Consider the following 23,130-nt stretch of genomic DNA (forward strand, 5'->3'; position numbering starts at 1 on the left):
GATCAATTTTTTTTAGTTCGTATTAAATTCATAAATGAAAACTGTTAAAGGGAGATTACTATTTATCTATGCACGGAAGGATTCGCGAAGATGGTCGTGAATGAAAATGGCAAATGGTCAAGATATGAAATTTTCCACGAGAGAGTGGTCAAATTCCTTGCTAATTAAGGAGATATATATATAAGTCGTAAGCCTCCATTTTTGAATTGAATAGTCAACAGCAAAGCCATTAATGAACCTATATAACGTCTTCCTTCCTTTCTCCTCTTCCCTCACAAACCAGAAAAAATGAAGTTACACAATCTCATCCTCTTCGCCTTGGCTTTGCTCTTGCTGGATGCCTCATCAGCAGAACAATGTGGAAAACAAGCTGGGAATGCTCTGTGTCCCAGTGGCTTATGTTGTAGCCAGTATGGTTGGTGTGGCTCCACACCTGACTACTGCAGCGCTGGTAACTGCCAGAGCCAGTGTCCTGGTAGCTCCACCCCCACACCGTCTCCGCCCACCCCTAGCAATGGCGATGTTAGCAGCATAATCACCCCAGCTCTTTTCGATCAAATGCTCAAGTATCGAAACGATGGGAGATGCCAAAGTAATGGATTCTACACTTACAATGCTTTTATCTCTGCGGCAAGTTCTTTTAGTGGCTTTGGCACCACCGGAGATCTTAATACCCGTAAAAAGGAGCTTGCTGCTTTCTTGGCCCAAACCTCTCATGAGACTACAGGTTAGCTTTTTCACTAACATCATACACTATTGTTTTCAAATTCATACTGGACTAACCGGGTCATGATGAATATATTTGGAGAACATAGGAGGGTGGCCTGAGGCACCAGATGGACCATATGCATGGGGATATTGCTTTATTAGGGAAAATGATCGTCAAACTTATTGTTCATCAAACGAATGGCCATGCCCTGCGGGTAGACAATACTATGGCCGCGGCCCAATTCAACTCACTCAGTAAGTTCTTCCTTTTTTTTTTTTATATCAATTTTTTATCATTATGTGTCAATAAAAATAATTCAGTTCTACTCAAGTATTCAAAAGCACAAGCTGACATTTGACTTGTTGACTGTATCAGCAACTACAACTATGGTCGGGCAGGTAATGCTCTCAGGGCAGATCTCATAAACAATCCGGATCTGGTAGCAACCGACCCCGTCATATCTTTCAAGACAGCGATATGGTTTTGGATGACCCCTGATGGAAACAAGCCATCAAGCCACAATGTTATCATTGGACAATGGACACCGTCTGACGCTGACAGGGCAGCTAATAGAGTCCCAGGCTATGGTGTCATCACCAACATTATCAACGGTGGAATCGAGTGTGGTCACGGCACCGATGATAAGGTGGCTAATAGAATTGGCTTCTACCGAAGATATTGCGACATTTTGGGTGTCACCCCAGGGGACAACCTCGATTGCTATAATCAAAGGCCCTTTAATCAATAAACTTTGTGATATGATTGTAAGATTTATATTTAAATCTCAACTAAAATTTAATTAATAAAAAATAAAAGTCATTTGCTTACATTGTATTTTAAATTATTAATTAAGTGTAATAATAAAATCAATAATTAATCTCAACTGCGTAGATCATGCACCTCATATGATATCAGTATGTGTCTCTGATACTTTTCCTTTTCTTTCATTCATAGGAGGTTAAACAGTTCACCAGCGAACTCAATAAAAAGTAGTTCTCTTTTTCTATCCCTTTCATATCTGTCACTATCCATATTATTGGATGAGGGGACTCTTAACTTCAAAACTCTGATCCTTCAACCCAAGAAGAGAAAACCAATTACACTATGTCTAATTAGCCATTGGATGCGTTGTTTTTTTAGCTAAGTTTTTTTTTTTTTTTTTTAATTATTTTTCGTCCCTTCTCTTGGAATTTTGGACCAGGGAAATGGGTTTTAACTACAAGTGCTTGATTTCAAGTCTGTTCTCTTACTTGGGGTAAGCCCATTGTATATGGACTTGATGGGCTACTTTGTTGAAAAGCCACTCCACCTGTGTGGCCCATCATACTATAGGACCAAAACTTTAACCCTTCCCTCCCTGAGTTTCGGATGGAATGCCAACCATTTTTTAATTTGAAACCAAAGACAAAATTGGCCGGTATGAAGGTTTACTGCTCTGCCAAAGCTAGCCGTTGGTTCTGTACATTTTAAATGAACTTCACAGTTGAAAAATCGAATTAATAAACATGTCGATCTCCTGGCAATAAGCAATTCAAGAAACAACTACCACTCTTCCGTCTCTCGATGATCTGTGACCATGGAATCCAAATCCTTCATAGCCACCTCCACCCAACTGCATCCTTGCCACTAGCACTCTCGATGCTCTGTGACAATAGATTCCAGACCACCCCCTACACCCCCAACTACATCCTTACCTCCAGGAGTCCAGTTGATTCTTTCGAGTGGACAGTTGGTTGAATTTCTAATTGCAGCGTGTACCTTAAGATTGATGGTCAATGGGAAAAGACAAGCCTCCATGATAGGTTTGATTGCACATTGCTAAATTGGAAGTTGGGTCAAAAGAAGGGCCAATGATGCTAACTTAATTGGACGCTGGTTCAAGGATATTATCTCTATTTTTTTTTTAATTTTCTTTTTCTATTTATAGTTGTGGTCTTGTTTTGTTTGATTAAAAAAGTTAAGAAATTGATGAGTTATGTGGAAAAATAAAAAATAAAAACTAATAACATCACTGCATTTCGATTTTGCGAAAATCAATTTATGTTTTATTTTTTCTTGTATTTATGGGTTTGATTTGTGAGGTAAAAAGAAGAGAGATGTGGATTGAATGGGGAAGAGATGATTCGGAATGGCAACAGGTTGGGGACTGTTCTTTTTGTTTTCATTTCGTAAGGGTTCGGTGTTGAGGCGAGGCATTCTCTGTTAAAGTGCAAGGCGGGATGAATTTTTCTGCAAAGGATTTTCTTTTCATTTATTTTATTTTAATTTATTAATATAAAATATAAATATATTTTATAAAAATAAAATATAATTAAAAATAAAAATAATTTTACATATTATTACAATAATATATTTATATATTTTGATAAAATTATAATATTTAAAAAATAATAATATATTACTATATAGATGCAAATTATGAAATTTAAAAAAAGGAGAGGATATTTTTTCATTCTCATCCTGCATAAATTGAAATCCAAAAAAATAATCAAGTTCCAACCAAGTTTAAAAATTTTAACCATTCCTAAAATTAATGTAAAAATTTATAAATCAAATATAATTATAAGAGTAATAATATATATATATTTTAAATATCTCAACGGATAAGTGTTTGTGATGGAATTAAATTGTAGCATCAAATGTTCTTAAAAAGAATATTATAGCATTAAATTATTGAGTTTTCAACAGGAAATAAAAATTAATTCACCTTGGGTCCAAAAATAATAATAATAATAATTAACCTATATATGTTAAATTGAAAACCATCCAAATGTTAAGAATCAATACAGTGCCGTTGCAAGCCTGCGTCCACAACAGCGCTGTAAAACCCTAATTGAGCAATCAGAAGCCAAAACCCTGAAGAAAAAAGAAGGAGAAGGAGGAAAAGCAGAAATGGGAAAGGTTCCACTTTCATTACGTTCAGCAATCCCAACAGCATCAAACATGAAAAAGCCTCCACTAATTCCCGCAGTATCCCCATCTCCATCTGAAAAATCTCATCACTTTCCGAGGAAAAAACTATCCAAACTTTCCCAGGAAACCAAACTTCCTGCCTCTCCTGGAACCCACCTCCAGAAGCCCCTCTTCAAGTCTCCTGAACTCGATGACGCCAAGAAACTCTTCAATGCTCTTATTTCCACCACACGGGTTCCTCTCGACCTCCGCTTCCACAATTCTTTCCTCCAATCGTACGCCTCAATCTCCACCATTGATAGCTCCATCTCCCTACTCCACCACATGGTCAAAACTCTCCCTTCCTTCACCCCTGATCGATCCACTTACCATATTTTACTCTCCCAGTCCTGCAGAACAATTGCTCCCTCCCTTTCGGCTGTTCACCAGATTCTCAATCTGATGGTCAACAACGGGTTTGATCCTAACCAGGTTACCGTTGATATTGCAGTACGGTCTCTCTGCTCTGTTGGCCGAGAAGATGATGCTGTTGAATTGGTAAAAGAATTATCCTTGAAGCACTCCAAGCCTGATACTTTCACTTATAATTTTCTCATTAAGTGCTTGTGTAAGTGTAGGGCATTGAGTACTGTTTATAATTTTATCGATGAAATGAGATCTTCATTTGATATAATGCCTGATCTTGTTACCTATACTATTTTAATTGATAATGTTTGTAATTCTAAAAATCTCCGTGAGGCTACAAGGTTGGTTGGTATATTAAGAGAGTGTGGATTTAAGCCCGATTGCTTTGTCTATAATACAATTATGAAGGGTTACTGTATGCTGAGTAGAGGAAATGAGGCCATTGAGGTTTATAAGAAAATGAAGGAGGAAGGAGTGGAGCCTGATCTTGTTACCTACAATACTTTGATTTTTGGGTTATCCAAATCTGGGAGATTGAGTGAAGCTAAAAAGCACTTGAAAATCATGGTAGAATCAGGTCATTTTCCTGATGCTGTTACTTACACTTCATTGATGAATGGGATGTGCAGAAAAGGGGATGCATCGGGTGCATTGTCATTGCTATCAGAGATGGAAGAAAAAGGGTGTAGTCCAAATTCGTGCACATATAATACATTGATTCATGGGTTATGCAAGGGGAGATTGTTGGAGAAAGCCATCGAATTGTATCTGGTAATGAAGGAAGATGCTATGAAGCTCGACACAGCTTCATATGCCACGTTTGTGAGGGCACTTTGCAGGGAGGGTAAAGTTGCTGAGGCTTATGAGGTGTTTGATTATGCAGTAGAGAGTAAGAGTTTAACTGACATTGCTGCTTACTTGACATTGGAGAGTACGCTGAAGTGGCTGAAGAAAGCCAGAGAGCAAGGCCTAGCTGTTTAACTGGTATTTTCTTCATTACATTATTAATTCTCTTTGCTTACAGTTAAAATTTTCTTATCTTGGGAAATTGGCTAGTTAACCATAAATATTTTGAAGTTGAGGCTGTGCTGCTCAAGCTTGTCAGTCAAAAAATATATACGCTCCATTTGAAACAATTCTTATGTTAGAATTTAAAACAATCCCAATAATTATATGATAGAATTCACATGTTTGAAATAAATTTTAATGTAATAGAGTTCATTTGAATTCCAATTTTTGGAACAATTGTTAGTTTTCCAATAGAATTGAACTGAATTGAGTTCTTGCTTTTTGTTTCTTGAGATTTCCAAATGCGTTGTTAAGCACCTGCTCATCAACCTTGAAAATTAAGAATGACTAAGATAGATAATATGGTTTATTAATTTATCATATGTTGATATCTAGGGGAATATAATTGTTGGAAATGATTTAATTTTATACCACATTAGTTAATTTAAAATTTTGCCAGTCAGTAGGGAAATAACAAGTATATCAGTAGTAAATGAATAGATCAAGTGCTAGAGCACTGCTTGAAGGTTGGCACTTTTGTTTCCATAAATCCTTGTCACTTAAAATTTTCTTAATCAATGTTTAGATGATTTTTATTACTTGCAGCTTGAATGCCTATTCATGAATTATGATAGTCAATAGTCTACACTTATAGTCTGATTCATAAAGGAATTTTTGCGCTGATCATCCTAGTTCCTTCAAGTTTTGCTTAGTGCTTGTCTATCAATTTTTTTACTCCTAAAAGGGCAAGGATGCTGTGTCTCTTGTCCAGTGAAACCATTTGGTCTCATATGAACTGTTTCTTCTTTTGTATGTTTAGGTGTATAGGGCACTTCTGTATGTTTTTCATTTTTGGGTGTCTCTGTTCTCTTAGTTTCCTTCTTTCCTATTTATTTTTTTTGTCCTTCCTTTTTCTTTTGTACTTACATCCTTTCATCCTTTCTGTTTTGTCTCTTTGTGTGTGTTTTCTTCCTGGGTTTGTAGGCCTGATGATACTCCTGGGGATGGAGGTGGGTAATTATGATTCTTCCTATTTGTATATTAAATTATTTAGGTGTATTTTTTTGTGTATTTGATCAATTATGCTTGAAGTTAATTAAGTTTTTTCCCTTTCTGGTGTGGTAGTTCTCATTCCTGCAAATCAAGATGCTTTTATCATAATTATGTTGATATATAATAAATATGCATGTATTTATTAAGCTACTGGGCTGTGACTATGGATGAATTATTTTTGTTTCTTCAAAAGCTGAGGAGTACGTAACATTTGATTACGTCTGGGCTTTGCTTGGTTTTCATTGCTGTTATTATTGTAGTTTTGATGTGCTGTAAATGTGTGTGTGTGTGTGTGTGTGTGTGTGTGTGTGTGTTTGTGGGTTGCTGGGCTTTATATTAAGCGTCATCTGCAAAACCAAATGGAACCGAAGTCATTCTTTTTGATTCAGTTCAGTTTTCATAATTTTAATAATTCAGTTTTTGGTTTTATCTGAACTGACCATCTGCATCCCTATGTTTTGCTAAGAATGCTTCCATTTTAATACCTTAGGATCGGATAGTGGTGGTCTTTGCAGTGATGCTAATGTGCTGTTCCATTAGTTTGTGTTTGAGATCTAATTGAAACAATATGTACCCTGTTATGTCCAGTTTACTATCATCAGCTCTCCTGAGATATAGGTTTGGAAGGTTCTTGGTTTGAGTTGTTGACAACCTTTCATTGTTCAGAAAAAGAGTAATGGATGGCTTTACACTTGGATGTTCTACCTAAACAATATAAGCATATAATACAAAATCTCTTTGTCGAAACTGCTGTGGCTAAGGATATGAACTTATTTATAATACTTCTTGAAGCTGGCAAGGCATATGAACTTATGCTTGGTGTGTAGAGGGAGATATTCCGCTGCCTCTCATCGAAGACTTTACAAGCTGCCAGTTGCGACTGCAAGTTGGGTAATTGCCCCTTAATGAAGGAATTTTAATACTAAGTTACATTGAAGTCATCTGCATAGTGCATCACCAAGTTAGTGCCATCTTTTCTTTGTTGTTGATTAGCTGATGTGAAATCACCCGATGCACCATCAAGTTTTGGTAGAAATAGATTTTTCCTTGGAATACGAACCTTGTTCCCTTCCCATATTCGCTTGTTATCCTTCTGTCCCAAGAAATGATACATCAGACCAGAAATTGTAACAGAGCATGACTATATAATGAAATAAAAATGTAATAAAGCAATTATTCTATTGCATTTCAAAGCAACACATTTACGCCCAATGTAGCATGGGTAATGCGTAAATCTAGTATGATAATGGTAGGAAGAGTTGATGTAAGATCTAATGTTTCAAGGGGTTATTCGTCTACACCAAAGCTTATGCCAGGAACCGTCAAGCTAAATACGCTTTGAGAACATTGATATCTTCTGCGGTTCTACCGCAACTTGTTAACGTTCCTAATTTTTGTTCTGGGAGAGCTGGATAATTTATGTGAAAAATTAAGAACTAGTTATCTGAGGCTAGCTTAATTGGTTTTCTTGCAAGTTGTTGGTGGGGAATTTCGGCATAAGTCCTTACCTAATGTCTCTAAAGAAGAGGCAGCAGCAGCAGCAGCTACTTTTGTGACAATGACACTTTGTTTTAGGCCAGTGTGCCTCCGACAGAGGTTCCATGGCTTGGATCTTTGCGGTAAAATTTTCTTGTGATTATATGTCTGGGATTACAAATTAACAATTAAGAGTGGTCAATGCTTTAATAGTTTAATTAATTTTATGAGTGGTGATATAGAATAGAATATTAATTCATGTTTGCAGTTAAAAAAAGAAATATTAATCCAATGTGCTGCTTTATTTTTCTGAAATTAATTTATTTATGACAAATATTTTCTGTTGTCTTCTTGTCTGTCAATAGTTGATGTGGAATATCTGTGCTCGAAGACCAGTGCCGTGTGGTACGCATTTATGCGGAAATTAGTGGCAGAATAATGAATTCTGATTATTTTAATCATTTTTTATAAAACCATATGATTGGTCATCAGGAATTCATGATAATGCATTTCTATTATCTAATCCAGAAAATTATAATGGAGTCAGCACCATTACAATGCATCCATTTCGCAATTGAGATACTCCTAATGAAAAATCTTAAACCTTGGTTTTCTTGTCCTTATCCATCTCTTTTATTTATTTATTTTTTTAAATATTTTTTTTTTGGGGTCAATAGATTCGATACCTTTCTCTGCTTTTACTAAAAATTAGACTGCCAACCTTTCTTGTTCATCACCTAATTACCAAAACATGTTGAATCTTTGATCAGGACAAAAAATGCACTAATGATTAGGGCGGCTAGGGGGCATATAGCCTTTACGGCTTGGTTCGTTTTGTTCGCAATTTCATCATCATAAAATAAAAATTAATCCAACCTATACGTTTTCCTATCTCACAGTCTCAAAATTAAAGAAAGATTTCATGGGTTTCAGATTGCTGGCTAAACTTGTTACAAGATCTTACAATAGCAGAATGACGTGCACTGCCTTCACATGCCTAGCTACTGTGCTCAGGCAAAGACCCACCCAAAGTTTCATATAAATAGAGTGGAAAATTGGAAAACCACTACCATTCAAAGCATTAACTGCAAGTTTGAGCATTCCATTCTGTAACCAAAGCAATGAATTCTGTGCACATTCCGGTCAGCTCCATCAGTCTTCCCTCTAGGTTACATCCCAATTCTCTCAAGATTGAGGCAGAGCTAACCAAGCTAAAGTCTTGGGATTTCTTATCATCTGCTTCTGCTACAAATCCTCTAGGAGCTGAGACCATTAATCTGGGCTTGACTAAGCTTGCAGAGTTACTTATTTGCGTTGAGGAACTCACTCAGTATCCTCAAAAACAAGAAGCTTATCACCACCAGCATTTAGACCAGGTTGAAGAGTTAATCGACGCGTCTGTAGGATTGGTAGACGTGTGCAGCACTGCTAGAGACCTATTGTTGGCAATGCAAGAACATATCCGGGACCTGCAATCAGCGTTGCGTAGAAGGGGTAAAGATTCATCAAGCATCGAAAGTGATGTTCAAGCTTATGTTAGTTTCAGAAAGAAGGCAAAGAAAGAAGTCACCAAGTCGCTTGCAACATTGAAGAAAATGGAAGGCAATGCCTTATCCTTTCCTACGTTGGACGAAGAGCATCATTTATCGTATGTAGTTAAAGTGATAGAAGAAGTTCATGCCATTGCTGTTACCATCTTTCGATCTGTCATGTTATTCTTGTCCCCGCTTGCAACCAAGACAAACGTTGTTGGCTGGTCATTGATTTCGAAACTGATACGTTCAGGGTTGCATGATTCTGATAGAGGTGAGAAGATTTTCAATGAGGTGGGGAAAACTGATATTGCTCTCTGCTCTATTCATGGAAAAATCAGGAAAAATAATGATGCCAATTTTGATGTGCAACAAGTGCAAGAGAGATTGGAGACACTTGATGTTAGCATCCAATATCTTGAGGCTAAATTAGATTGCCTGTTTAGATGCCTAATCCAAAATAGAGTGTCCCTTCTCAATCTTGTGACCCCCTGAAAGATATAATTTTTGTAATCAAACTGGTCATGGCATCCACATTTTAATGGATAGTTCCATGTTCAACAATCCAATTATTTATAGATCAGAATAATTTTTTTTTTAAATAAAAAATTGAAAGAAATTAAATCATGTAAATAAAATCCGATGATCCCTTTGAAGGGGAAAAGCAAATCCATTCCCAGATTTATTACATTTAAAGGACTCACCGACCTATCCATGTTTTTTTAGTCTACAAAGATCAAAAGGATGGTCTGGTTTTAACCCTAATTAAACTTACAAGATGCTAGCTTGCTGTTAGAAAACCAAATCCTTGTTTCAATTTCTGTAGAGCCATACCTTGGTTCGATCAATTCTTGCAAAGTTCTTCTCAATCGATTCCACTGAATACATGGATTTTTCATGGGAATCAAATTAATTGGCCTGCAGAGCTTAATTACGGAAGATGACAAGATTTGAAACCCAAACAATAATCTCCATTGCTATTGGCCAAATGGGCATAATTTGTGGGGTATAAATGCCATTCAACTTCATGATTTTGGCCAAATGGGCATAATTTGTGGGGTATAAATGCCATTCAACTTCATGATTTAAACAATAATGATTAAGGAGGGTGATTCAAATTCAAATTCAACGTGCAAGATAGGAGACAAGATTGAAAAAGATTGAAATCCGCTCGTGCATTAATTATAAAATAATGCATCGACCCTGCCGTATATTCTAGTCACCATCTACATATAATATCATATGCTTGTACCACAGATGAAGATTTCTATTTGTTTAGTGTGTTTTTCATTTTGGAGATACAAGAGCTACATTTTTATACTTGAAATTGGAGAAGGTAATGTACTAATGTGGCAGTAGGGGAGGCAAAACTGGGATGACTCATCTTGTTGTCTGCATGTCAAACGCACAAATGACAAAATAGCAGGACAACTCAAACCCATACCATAATTTTGGAGGAGTTCAAAGCTAAATGCATCACATTATTGGAGCTATGTTGGCCTAAGATGTGACAAGGTAACCGTATTCCAAGGAAAGACCACATTGGCTTCACATGCTCGCCACATTGACATCAATAGTCTTGTCTCGTTTCACGTACTCCTGCAACCCTACTATATATACAAACTTATATTATTGGTTAAACCATCTAAACATCAAGCCTTCTTGTGGAAAGATAAGAAAAACCAATGCTAAAAGGTACCATATTAGATCAATTAGCTTGCCTTCAAGATCTCATCCTGCCAACCTTAGAGTTGAAGAAGAGCTGAACAAGCTCAAAATATGGGAGGCATCATCTACATCTACATCAGGGTCAATTTGCATTGGCCTGTCAGGACTAGAAGATTTGTATAAAGGTATGAATGATCTACTCAACATGTCATCAACACAGGAAATCCTCTCTCAATATGAGAATGAAAAATGCCTCAACAGTTTATTGGATGGATCTGTGAAGCTTTTAGATATCCGTGGAATTACAAGGGATTTAATGTTACAGTTTAAGGAGCAAGTCCAGGCTCTTCAATCTATACTTCGCAGGAGAAAAGGAGATTCTAACATTGAAAGCAGTATATCTAAATATACATGCTTTAGAAAGAAGATAAAAAAGGGGGCAAAAAAGTTCATTGCTGTATTGAAGCAAATGGACGGCAAACTTAAGGCGGCTCCATTTCAAGATGACCACTTGATTCAATTGTTTAAAGAAGTTATTGCAATGAATAGTTCCATCTTCCAATCCCTCTTCTTGTACTTGTCAACATCAATCCTGAAAGGAAGTATGTGGTCTGCAGTTTCGAAGTTGATGCACAAGGCAGCAATAGCATGTGAAGAAAAGCAAGAAATTGTGAAATCTCGAGAAGATACAAATTGCACATGAAAGGTTGGAGGCTTTGGAGGTCAGCATTGAAGACATCGAGAATTGCTTGGAGAGTGTGTTCGGGCACTTGATGAAAACAAGAGCCTGTATTTTGAACATAATCTCACAGTAGAGCCTTCACAGTACTAATATTTCTACCCCAAATCCTGAAAAGGCATCCAAATTTTAGAGGATCTACCAAACCTATGTACATAAATTAAATTTTGTGACCGTACAATGATATACAGACAAGTTTTATGGTCCATTTTCTGATGATCTCTTTCTTTAGTTTTGTTGTTTTTCCATTATCAATTAAAACAAAAAGAGAATCAAAAAATAAAATTGTAAGAAAAAATAAATTGATTCTCATTTTTCATACCATACCATACATGCAATCTGGTTGATAAAGTGTATCATGGACTTGGAACTGTTAGATAAATGCAATTTAAGCAAATGCAACAAAAAATTTCTCAGGCAAAGATGGAAGAACAGTCAATATCTCCATTGTGAGTAATGAATCCTTTGAACTAAGGCTTGTAATCCTCTGCTAAATAGAAAAAGGCTTATTTAATACAATTAGGCCTTCCAATCTTTGATTCTAGAAGAGCAGAAGTTTCATCTACAGTCAATTTGGAGAAAATTTTAAGTTGTTTATGCAACAGCTTGTGACCATATTCCAAACAGGTCATTTTCATGGTTTCGGGGGCAATCCTTGTTTTGCATTCCTGCTTCGTATGCAGCAGCTTCTGCAAGAAAAGAAATGTGAGAAAAAAAAAATCTATTAAAAAGGTTAGGCCACACACTCATACACACATATATATGTTTAAAATCTAAATGATCACAAGGCTTGATGATAGATTTCTTGGTTAACCTTCTTTTTCCCCCCTACCGGTTCATCTTTCACTACGTGTCCAAGATGAAGCCAGCAACGTGGAACTCAAGCCCTAGCACGAATATCATAACAAAATATATATTAATTTTCATTGATTTTATGTTGATTATCCTTTACTTCAACATGTGGTTCATGGTTCAATAAGATACTTCATATCTGATAAATTTTTTTTTAACCTCTTTCTTTGTTTCTTTTCCAAGGAAAGGCACTCTTAAATTATTTCAATAAAATTCTTAAACAGTAGATAAACAATTTCAGAATTACAGAACCATAGGGAATCTATCTGCAATCCGCATTATCCTGCATAATCATTTGCCAAGACAGTAGAAATTATCAAAATTTTGCCAATTCAGTAATCTATGACTCATAGCATAGGAGATCCAGGGCTCCTCCCTTTTAAAAATTTCCCATGTACAAATCTTTAAATTTTTGCCAAAGAGACATATCAGAGACCTAATACAGGACAAATTAGCATCCATTATTACAAATAGTACAGAAGTAGGACTCATGGACTTAAGTACAAATCATATGATCTGTACATAATAATAACATAATCAGGTACCAAACTCATGTCAGGAACTTGAAGTGAAGGGGACAATGTGAGAACATGACACTCGTGCAGGAACAAACTAATGAATCTTCATGCTTGATAATGCTAACCACCATATACATCCATCTAAATTTTTGAACTTGAATAATATATAATCAAGGTTCTTAATCTTTCCCAGATCTCAATATCCAGAGTTTCAAGGTTCTCCATATCCAGAGAATTTGGAAAGATATAATTTTTCAATGACATCAATTTCCACGATCTGAACCTAAGATAGAGGCTAGGTTTTGGCGGTGGGAGAAGCCGGTGCATGAGAAGGAGAGAAAGAGATAATCCTAAATGAATTTTTTTTGAGCAAAACAAAAAATGCAACAGTGAGATACATTGTATTGAAATAAGAACCTTGAGAATGTATCAAATAAGCAGAATTTGTCTTTTTATCTTTGGTGCAAGACATGACAAGATAACCATTCCATGCATACAACAAACCCGCACATGCCTTCCACGTTGGTGCGAGGACCTACAGGGCTCTTCTCGTCTCCACGTCCCATTCCATCTTCACTAATTGAAGTAGTATAAATATCTGATAATTGATCATATAGCTATTCAAGCTGCTTCAGAAATTAATCATTCCATGCTAATGAGAGTAACTATGCCTGCTTTTTCCCCGAAGCCTACTCGTTCATACAATGTTCGTTCTATTAGCTTTCCTGCTAGATCACATCCTAATATAGGCAGAATTGAAAAAGAGCTGAACAAGCTTAGTTCTTGGGAGGCATCATCAGTGAATGCAGAAAGAATCTGTGCTCGTCTGTCTGCCCTTGGAGAGATATACAGATGCATAGAGGATCTCCTTAACTTGCCATTGACCCAACAGGCTCTATCACAAAATCAAGAGGAGAAATGGGTAGGTGAAATGTTAGATAATTTGATTAGGTATTTAGATGTATGTGGCAACACAAGAGATGGTATTTTGTTGATGAAAGAAAGTGTTCGAGAACTTCAATCAGCTATTCGAAGAAGCAAAGGTGGAGGAGAGTTAAGCATTGAAAGCAATGTCAATGATTACATTTTCTGCAGAAAGAAGATGAAAAAGGAAGCAGAAAAGTCTCTTGCATCACTAAAGCAGAAGGATAGTGTATTTTTAGAGTCTTCTCTGTTAAATGATCATTATCTATCTGCAATAGTGAAAGCCCTTAGTGAGGCAAGTTGGATGACCATTTCCATCTTTAGTTCGCTCTTGTTGTTCCTCTCAGTACCAATCCTGAAACCCAAGCCCAGTAAATGGTCTTTGCTTTCAAAATTGGTGCACAAAGGCGCAGTAGCATGCGAAGGCCAACAAGAGAACAAGAATGAGTTAGAGAATGTGGATCTTGCACTTACCAGCCTGTTGGTGACTAACACAAGAAAAGATTTAGAGCCACAGAAGATACAAGCTGCACAGAAAATGCTGGAAATTTTGGATATCAGCATTGAAGAATTAGAAAATAAGTTGGAATGCTTGTTTAGGAACTTAATCCATACCAGAGTCTCCCTCCTGAACATACTTTCTCACCCATTAGAGTGATTTTAACAGCCATTTGTATTGTATCACTGTAGAATCCTCAATTTTTGAGAGGATCCTCATCATGTTGTTAACCATTCTCGATCAAATGTACAATTATGCTGATAAATCTCATTGTATAGTGTAAGATTATAATGACAAATCAAATTTTGTAAAAGTTAAACTAAATTTTCATGCAATTATGTAATTTATAATTTATAAATCAATGATTATATTTATTGTTCTATTTATGTATATAATACATGTTAAATTTTAAGTCAATTATGATTATACAATGACAAATTATTTAAATTTGTTTTAATAATTTGCAAATAAATATGAATTATGATAATAATAATAATATAAAGTCCCCTTAAGTGAAATATTTGAGTTGGTTAAATAAAATTTTAAATTAAAATAATTTCATGAAAGTCATTCGTAAACTTAACTTTTAACTTAACAGAAGTCAATGTGTTTTCATGGCAATAACGTGAAATAATTATTTTTTAATCAACAAATTTTAGCTTGTTTAAGAAATTATTAATAGATGATAATCAATAATTAGATAATTTTATTTATAAAATAATTAATAGATTAATAAAATAATTTAAAAATTTTTAATTTTTAATCACATCAATATTTATATAATTAAATTAAAATTAAATAATTTTTATAAAAAATTCATAAAATTAAGTGATTATGTATGATAATTAATTTAATTTTTTATATTTCTTTAATCACTTATTAATATTTTTTATAAAAATAATTTTATCTAATATTTTTTTTATATAAAATTTTTAAAACCTATTGAAATGTGACCGGGGATTATGATCGACCATGGAGTCCGTCCGTCTCTTGCTGTCCGTTGGATTGGAATTGGATTCTTCTGAAAGCGAGTCTGATCCTGATTCACGAAATGGGACCCACCAGAAAGTTTACACTACGTACTAACATAACGGCTATTTTTCTCTGTGACACATCACTCCTATCAATCCGCAATGTCGGCGCCCCTCTGAGCCCCTCTAAACCGTCCGATCAAGAAAATAATAAAATAAAATAAATAAAAACTGTTATACACTATTTTCTTCTAGCAGGGGTCAATTGGACCGTTACTCCACCACCTAAAAACGCACCATTTTCTCCCTCTCTCTTCACAAGACAGCCATGACCGTCGCGAGTGTGGCCACTTATCACGCGAAGAAGATCATGAAGCTCACTCTTTCCATTTTTAGCCCACGCTTTAGCTCCTCTAAATGGTACATTTCTTTCTTACCTACGCTTTTCTTTCTGTTTGGTTGCCCAGAAATTCTGTTTTCTTTTTTTCTTGCGTCTTGCAGGTAGGTGGCGTTTTATGAGCTGATTTTTTTTTTTATCTGTGTTTTCTTTTTTTTTTATTGGGGGGGTGGTGGGGAGGATAGCAAAACGGCGGCGAAGATGGCGGTGGCGAGGATAAAGTTGCTGAGGAACAAGAGAGAGGTGGTGGTGAGGCAAATGAGGAGAGACATTGCAATGCTTCTCCAGTCTGGTCAAGACGCCACTGCTCGTATCCGGGTACAGCTTTTTCTTATCCAGTGATATGCGAATTGAGTTTTATATTTTATTTAGTTCAGGAAATTGGAATTATTTTCTTTTGGCTTATTGAACTCTGTTTAAGCTTTATTTTGGGTCATTGCCATTGTTTTTTCAACAAGACTTGTTATATTGAATATGTGTTCGTCTTGAGAACTGATAAGCTTCTGCGAAAAACCCACTTGGATTATGTTGTAAAAGTTCTTACTTTTCTCCTAGATGCATTTGTTTGTCCCCAATAAAGGCCTAAAAGCTGTGATTTTTTTTGGGCGTAAAAGCTTTGATTATTCCATTTGTCTATTGAGTTGTTGAGTTAACCCCTTGAAGCCCAGTCAAGTCTTGCACTAGCGGATTGTTTTACCGGCAGAAATGCAGAACTGCGATTTAGTGGGATTACTAGTTGTCTCTAGGAAATGGAAATGGGAGTTCATACTCCCCTCAATTAACCAACATTTTGTGATGAATTCCATATTCGCTCAGAAAATATTGTGATGATTGGCCATTATTTTCAGGTGTTTATTCAATAGTATTTGAAATGGAATACAAAATTGAGCATATTCTGTTTTATGGCCACTTAAGCTCTTGTTAGAAATTGCTCAGAATAGGACCATTTTGGAGTTGAAATGGTGAAGCTTGCAATGCATTGAATTGTGGTCGATATTGTTATATTCTACATATCAGTAACTTAAGTTTCTAGAATAAGGAGTAAGGACAATAATTAAGCTCATTTTCACTGGGGCATCCAAAAATACCATTCCTTAGCAAATTTGAAGCTTAATGCTACAACGTACGAGTATTTTACAAATTTTAACTGTTCTTGAAATGCATATCTTTCTGAAGGCCTCATCTTCTGTCAAAGCATATTACAGTGTAGCCTTACAGGCTGCTCTTTCCTTTCAAAACTTTGGTTTCTGTCAAAAAAGATAATTTCATGATCTTATTTTTAAAAGGAATATGTGCATAGGCTGTTTTCATGCCCTAATTTTCATTCATATACCTGATGTATATTTTCCCATTTGTGATTAAGAATATAGAGGCAATGAAATGTCGACAAAGGCACAATGCACTACTTTCTCAAGGATTGATTTTTATTTTACTAGGTCAACTTATTAGGCATACCTTATTTCAGGCTTTTTGAGGTCTTGAACATTTCTGTGATTAAATATGGGGATCTGGAATTAGGAATGGATCAACATGGAATGTGATGATGCAAACTGATATGATCAAGCTGCTATGTTACCCAGCAACATGATTGTAGGTTGACTTAACTTGCAAATAAGTTTTATGGTGTTGTAGGTTGAGCATGTGATAAGAGAACAGAATGTCTTGGCTGCAAATGAGTTTATTGAGCTCTTCTGTGAGTTAGTTGTGGCCAGACTTACTATAATTGCAAAACAAAGGTGAGAATAATAAAATATTTTAACTGCATTACGTAGCTCATGTAAATGGAGTTCTAATGTTGATTTGACTTGTTCCAGGGAATGCCCAGCGGACCTGAAAGAAGGGATTGCTAGTTTAGTATTTGCATCCCCAAGGTGCTCTGAAATTCCAGAATTAATGGCAATGAGGAAGATATTTGAGAAGAAGTATGGGAAAGATTTTGTATCTGCAGCCATTGATCTGCGACCCAATTGTGGTGTAAATAGAATGGTATCGTATAATTTTTACTTTTTAACTCACTGAATACATCATAGTGGCATAAAGCTCATACTTTTTAACTCACTGAATACATCATAGTGGCATCGTATAATGTTAACTTTCTTTTCTTATAGTTAATTGACAAGCTTTCTGTTAGAACTCCTACTGGTGAAGTGAAGTTGAAAGTTATGAAGGAAATTGCAAAAGAACACCAGATCGAGTGGGATACAGCAGAATCTGAAAAGGAGCTTCTCAAGGCTCCTGAGGAGCTTATTGTGAGTTCCTCTCTTATGCAAATTCACTTTACTTTCCTCATAAATGACTCTGCTCTCTTTTTTTATCAGGAAGGACCTAACACTTTTGTTAGTGCTACAAGGTTACCTATTAAGCCATCTCCAGTTAAAACTGCTGAAACAAGCAATCCAACTATCATGTAAGTTGGTTATTTTAGTTATATCTATACACTGTCGAGAGATTTAGATATCAAAATCCACTCATTGTTTCTGCATGTTTTCTTGTTCCTTGTCCAGATCAACTACAGAAGGAGCAATGGGCAGTACGCAATTTGAAGACACTACATCTGCTGCTGAAGCAGCAGCGGAATCTGCTAAGCAAGCAATTGCAGCTGCACATGCTGCTGCTTATCTAGCCAACAAGAATTTCAATCCTGGATTTGCGGTGCTTTCTGGCAATTCCATGGCCATTGCAAATGATCTCCAGATCAATCAATTTAAGGGACCTGGGAGGTTACGTGAACCCCAGAGTTCTTCTGATAGGTCTCATTATGTAAGCAATGAGGAGGCAAGATCAGTGCAGATGGATGGTGAACAAATTTATAGGAGACATAGTTACAATGAGACAAGGCCAATCCAGATGGATGGCCAAAATGTCCACAGGAGACACAGCTACAATGCCTCTTCTCCAAATTCAGAAATAAAGTTTGATGAATCAGACTGTGATGAAGGGATTGAAATGGAAGATTCTCCAGCTGGCATTTATCCACCACCACCTGAGCGGCCTGCACCTCCAGTACCTTCATCTCATGTTGACTCAGCTCCTCGAGTTCATCCTAAATTACCAGATTATGATGCACTCGCTGCTCGCTTTGAAGCTCTGAAGTATCACAAGTCACAAACCTAGAATTCAAAGTGCCTGGTGCATCATTTTTGAAGCTCTGAATCATCCTGAATCATATGATATACATAACAAATTTTAATATTCATAAAAATTTATCACTACCGTTGATTTTATCTTTTCAAATTATGTTTTCATCTCTGACGCATACCATATGTGATTCTTTTTCCTTTTCATTTTTTAATATTGTAATACGAGAAGGATATAGAGCTTTGAATTAATTTAATAATGGCTGAATAGCCAAATACAATCACTTCTTCAATAACAATAACAATTTCAGTAGCTCTATGTACTGTCCCAGTGCATAATCTCAAGAAATAGAAAAATTAACATAATATAGGTGGAAAGAAACCAATAATCCAGGAAAACTTTCTGTTAAGCATATCCAGGTAGCTCTCCCTCCTTGATTCCCTCTAACAGAATTCTCATACCTTCAGTAGATTCCTTAACTTCCGAATCTTCTATTCTGCCATTTCCTCCCTTTGCGGCTCTGTTTCTTCTAAAATAGACCCTCAACTGCCTTGGGCCTGCATTCTCTTTTTCTTGGCTTGCAGCTGAATGCATAACAGGGAAGCACATGTGGCTCAAGATCAGGATTGGTAATTCGTGGGCTGTTGTGGCAGCAGCTCTTTAGGATTGGTAATTATTAAACTATAAGGAGTGATTTCTTTTTTTTTTTTTAGAGATAATTTTTATTTATAAATACCTATAAAAAAAAAAAAAACATTGTTGACATTGTATTTTTTGTTAATTAAACATTTCTAGTATAATCGATTTTGAAAGTTTTAATTCATAAAATATAAGAAATTCATTTTAAGATGTCATATGCAACTGCACATTTGAATAAACAATGCTCTTGATCTATTGAGATCAAATATCTTACCATGAAAAGAAGAAAAAAAAAATCCCAAAAAAAAAAATTATAGAAAGAGGATAAAAAATAACAAAAAAAAACTTAATAAAAATATAAAGGAATTTAAAAATTGAATAAAATATTATAATTTATTAAAAATTGAAAGAATAGAGTTATCGATATCACTTTAATTTTTTTTTATATATTTAATATAAGTTTAAATTTATATAATAATAAATTTAAAATATTAAGTTAAATATTTATATTTAGATGTGAATATAATTAATTAAAGTTTATATCAAATATATAAAAATTTAAATACAAATATTTAATTTAATATCTGAAAAATAGTTTAATTTAATAATTATTAAATTTATTTTTATATAAATTTAAGATTAAGTAAATGTACTTATTTTTTTTATAAAATTAAAAAAAAAGAAATACTAGGGTTTGGAGTAATATTTTATTGTCATAAATAGTTATTTCTCGTACAAAATAATGATTATGTTTCTTTCAAAAAATTACTATTAGTTAGGAGCAGCACTTAACGTCTACATTTAATAACCGCCTTTTAGAATGGCCAAGGCATTTTTAACTTCACATAAACGACACCGTTAAATAAACTATATGGAATCTCCCCGGGGTCTCAAGCCTAAACCCCGCAGCGTCCCCCTCCACCCTGTTGCAGCCCAAAACCCTTATTGTTCTCTCTAATGCTCCGTTGGGCCGGGTGATCAAAGGATAAGAATAGACAAGTAATTATTATATCATAATTTGAGAAGAAGTAAGTTAATAGAGAGTAAAGATAAGATTTATTTATTTTTATTATTTAAATTTAAATTTTTTTATAATTTAAATGAGAGTGTAAATAAGAAGGGTTGAGAAATGTAAATTACTTTATTTTTAATTTTTTATTATATTTTTTATTTTTTTATTAAAAATTTAATTATACACATTAAGAATAAATTTAGTGTATCAATATAAATAAATATATTCTCTCTCAATTAGTCATACATATTTTTTTTACTCTCAATTATTTATTTTTTAAATAATTTATTGTAATTATTATACTTTAATTATTATTTTTTTATTTATTCTTTTAATAACTTTCTACAATTATTTTTTTCTATTTACCCCCTCAAATCTCATTTTTTTCTTACAACTCAAATTGGGGTATAAACAAGGAAAGGTGAGAAATAAAAATTACATTTTTTTTTAATTATCTTATTTTATCCTTAATTTTTTATTAAAAATTTAATTATACTTATAAAAAATAAACATAACGTACCAATGTACATGAATGTCTTCTCTCTCAAGTAGCCATACATATTTTTTCTACTCTCAATCATTTATTCTTTAAATAATTTACTGTAATTATTATGCTTTAATTATTATTTTTTTATTTATTCTTTTAATAATTTATTATAATTATTATGCTTCAACTATTTTTTTTCTAAATAATCTATTCTTTATTCAATCTTTATTAAATTTATGCATTATTATTTTGATTTATTAATTTTTTAATTTATTTATAATAAATTATTATTATTTATAAATTCAAATCTATCATAATAAATTTATCATTTAATAAATTATATAATAAAAAAATATTTTTATATTTCTAATAATTATTTACCCTTTTTTCACTTTTTTTATAAATATAAAAAATATAAATTATTTTTTTTTTAATTTTTCATTAATACACCTATTTCTAAATGTAAACTTTTTTATTTTAATTTCCCTGACTTTTCTACTTTCTTATTCTCTCTTTCCTTTCCATTAATTACATTTCTCTCGCGCAACCCAAACTACGCCTCCTTCTCTGCTGAACCACTGCCATAGACTCAATCTCTCTCTCTTCCTGACAGGATCAATGGCCACGCTTCCTCCTTCCTCTAGCATAAGCCCTGAAACAGTAGACAGAGCTGTAAACGCTCTCCTAAAATGGCGAGCTGTCAAATCCAAGGCCCCAAAAACCTCAATTGCTAGAACATGACGAGTTCGTATACCTAATTTTTAACTCTTTAAAAAATTCGACAAAAGGGTGTTAGCCGTGTCAGCGCCCACAATATTTCCCTCCCTAATCCCTTAATTAAACCTCAGAATGACAACTTTGAGCTCTGCCTAATCATCGATGACAAACCCAAATCCGGCCTTACCAAAGATGCATTTAAGAAGAAGATCCAAAATGACAATATACCCATCTCCAAAATCATCAAGTTATCCAAGCTCAAGACTGATTACCGTCCCTTTGAGGTGAAAAGGAAACTGTGCGATTGGTATGATATTTTTTTCGCAGATAAAAGGGTCATTCCTCTCTTGCCTAAGATGTTGGGGAAGCAGTTTTTCAAGAAGAAGAAGATTCCGGTGGCAGTGGATCAAGCACAAGAACTGGAAGGAGCAAATTGAGAAGGCATGTGGGTCAGGTCTGTTGTTTTTGAGGACTGAGACTTGTAGTGTGGTTAAGGTGGGAAAGGTTTCAATGGCCAGAGAGGAGATCGTGAAGAATGTTGTGGCTGCTATTAATGGGATTGCGGAAATTATGCCTAGGAAGTGGGGCGGTATTAGGTCATTCCATTCAAAGTTGCTTGAAAGCTTGGCTTTGCCCGTTTATCAGGCGCTTCCTGATTTGAAGTTGAAGATTGAAGGCGTTAGGGAGGATGAGGAAAAGGAGGGAGAGGTTGAGAAAGAGAGAGTTAAGAAGGATAAAGTAAGGAAGAAGAAGGGGAGGATACATGAGATTAGGTATATGGATCGCCATGTATGTCAATGAGGATGATATTGAGTTGAATAGTGATGGTGACGGAGACATTGATAATGCTTGTCGCGATTATAACGATAATAATGGTAAAAAGGGCTCCAGTGCATTACAGGTTAAGAAGAGAAAGAAGGGGGAAGAAGGGAAAAATGAGAACAAAATTAAAGTAAAGAAAGAGGATGGGGTCAAGCAAAAGAAAAATGTAGAGAAAACAAAAAATGAGGACGCTATTAAGCAGAAGAAGCATAAGAAGGATCAGTTGATGATGAAGAAGCACCAGTGCCTATGCCATTATTTAGAGGACTCATCACCAGAGCCAGAGCTAGAGAGCTACAAGCATTGGTGTTGGAGCATTGTGAGCACAAGGGGATCAAAATTGCCATGTTGGACTTTCTTGCATATTGTTGGAATCTAGGTGGATCGTTCTCACGCAATTTGCCATGGGAGACTTGACAAGTGGCGCCACATCAGCGTGACTTCGCCACATCAGCATGACTTGGCACAAGACCATTCGGCCAAGTAGATTGGAGGAGCTTCTTATGCTTATTTGGATTTGCCATGTGCTGACAACTTTTATTGGTCCCCACTACATTAAAAAAAGGTGTTGCTGCCACCTTATGGTCCCCACTACATAAAGGGCTACCATAAAGCAAGTGGTCCTAAATGGTCCCCCCCTATGGAGACGCCCCATCTGATTGATGAGCCTTGCATTTTTGTCTTTTTAGCCATGTTGGCACACTTTTAGGG

At 35.1% G+C, this 23,130-nt stretch overlaps 6 protein-coding genes across 11 annotated transcripts; all 6 read left to right on the plus strand.

Annotated features, from left to right (window-relative positions):
- Window positions 1–252: 252 nt before the first annotated feature.
- LOC110659065 (endochitinase) lies at window positions 253–1,718 on the plus strand. Its single transcript, XM_021816897.2, has 3 exons — window positions 253–727; window positions 816–963; window positions 1,085–1,718. The coding sequence occupies exons 1-3, from the start codon at window positions 289–291 to the stop codon at window positions 1,455–1,457; spliced, it is 960 nt and encodes a 319-aa protein (XP_021672589.2). The 5' UTR covers window positions 253–288; the 3' UTR covers window positions 1,458–1,718.
- Window positions 1,719–3,313: 1,595 nt separating this feature from the next.
- On the plus strand, window positions 3,314–7,287 carry LOC110659060 (pentatricopeptide repeat-containing protein At2g17670). 6 transcript variants are annotated; one of them, XM_058153107.1, is made up of 3 exons: window positions 3,314–5,011; window positions 6,020–6,045; window positions 6,677–7,287. In XM_058153107.1, exon 1 carries the CDS (start codon window positions 3,602–3,604, stop codon window positions 5,006–5,008), a length of 1,407 nt encoding a protein of 468 aa, XP_058009090.1. In that variant the 5' UTR covers window positions 3,314–3,601; the 3' UTR covers window positions 5,009–5,011; window positions 6,020–6,045; window positions 6,677–7,287. The 6 variants fall into 6 exon arrangements, with proteins under 6 accessions (XP_058009090.1, XP_058009093.1, XP_058009091.1 ...); XM_058153110.1 differs by having other exon boundaries at window positions 6,881–7,287; XM_058153108.1 differs by lacking the exon at window positions 6,020–6,045 and having other exon boundaries at window positions 6,755–7,287.
- Window positions 7,288–8,685: 1,398 nt separating this feature from the next.
- Window positions 8,686–9,591, plus strand: LOC110659046 (uncharacterized). Its single transcript, XM_021816866.2, has one exon. It carries the CDS (start codon window positions 8,686–8,688, stop codon window positions 9,589–9,591), a length of 906 nt encoding a protein of 301 aa, XP_021672558.2.
- A 1,057-nt stretch (window positions 9,592–10,648) lies between these two features.
- On the plus strand, window positions 10,649–11,467 carry LOC110659045 (uncharacterized). The gene has a single exon (XM_058152130.1). It carries the CDS (start codon window positions 10,649–10,651, stop codon window positions 11,465–11,467), a length of 819 nt encoding a protein of 272 aa, XP_058008113.1.
- A 2,073-nt stretch (window positions 11,468–13,540) lies between these two features.
- On the plus strand, window positions 13,541–14,455 carry LOC131182815 (uncharacterized). Its single transcript, XM_058152131.1, has one exon. The coding sequence runs from the start codon at window positions 13,541–13,543 to the stop codon at window positions 14,453–14,455; it is 915 nt and encodes a 304-aa protein (XP_058008114.1).
- A 1,064-nt stretch (window positions 14,456–15,519) lies between these two features.
- On the plus strand, window positions 15,520–18,898 carry LOC131168788 (uncharacterized). Its single transcript, XM_058153112.1, has 7 exons — window positions 15,520–15,687; window positions 15,850–15,982; window positions 17,297–17,400; window positions 17,479–17,650; window positions 17,773–17,913; window positions 17,983–18,071; window positions 18,169–18,898. Exons 1-7 carry the CDS (start codon window positions 15,596–15,598, stop codon window positions 18,776–18,778), a joined length of 1,341 nt encoding a protein of 446 aa, XP_058009095.1. The 5' UTR covers window positions 15,520–15,595; the 3' UTR covers window positions 18,779–18,898.
- Window positions 18,899–23,130: the final 4,232 nt, after the last annotated feature.

The sequence above is a fragment of the Hevea brasiliensis genome, chromosome 9 (assembly GCF_030052815.1).
Source record: "Hevea brasiliensis isolate MT/VB/25A 57/8 chromosome 9, ASM3005281v1, whole genome shotgun sequence".
NCBI lineage: Eukaryota > Viridiplantae > Streptophyta > Magnoliopsida > Malpighiales > Euphorbiaceae > Hevea > Hevea brasiliensis.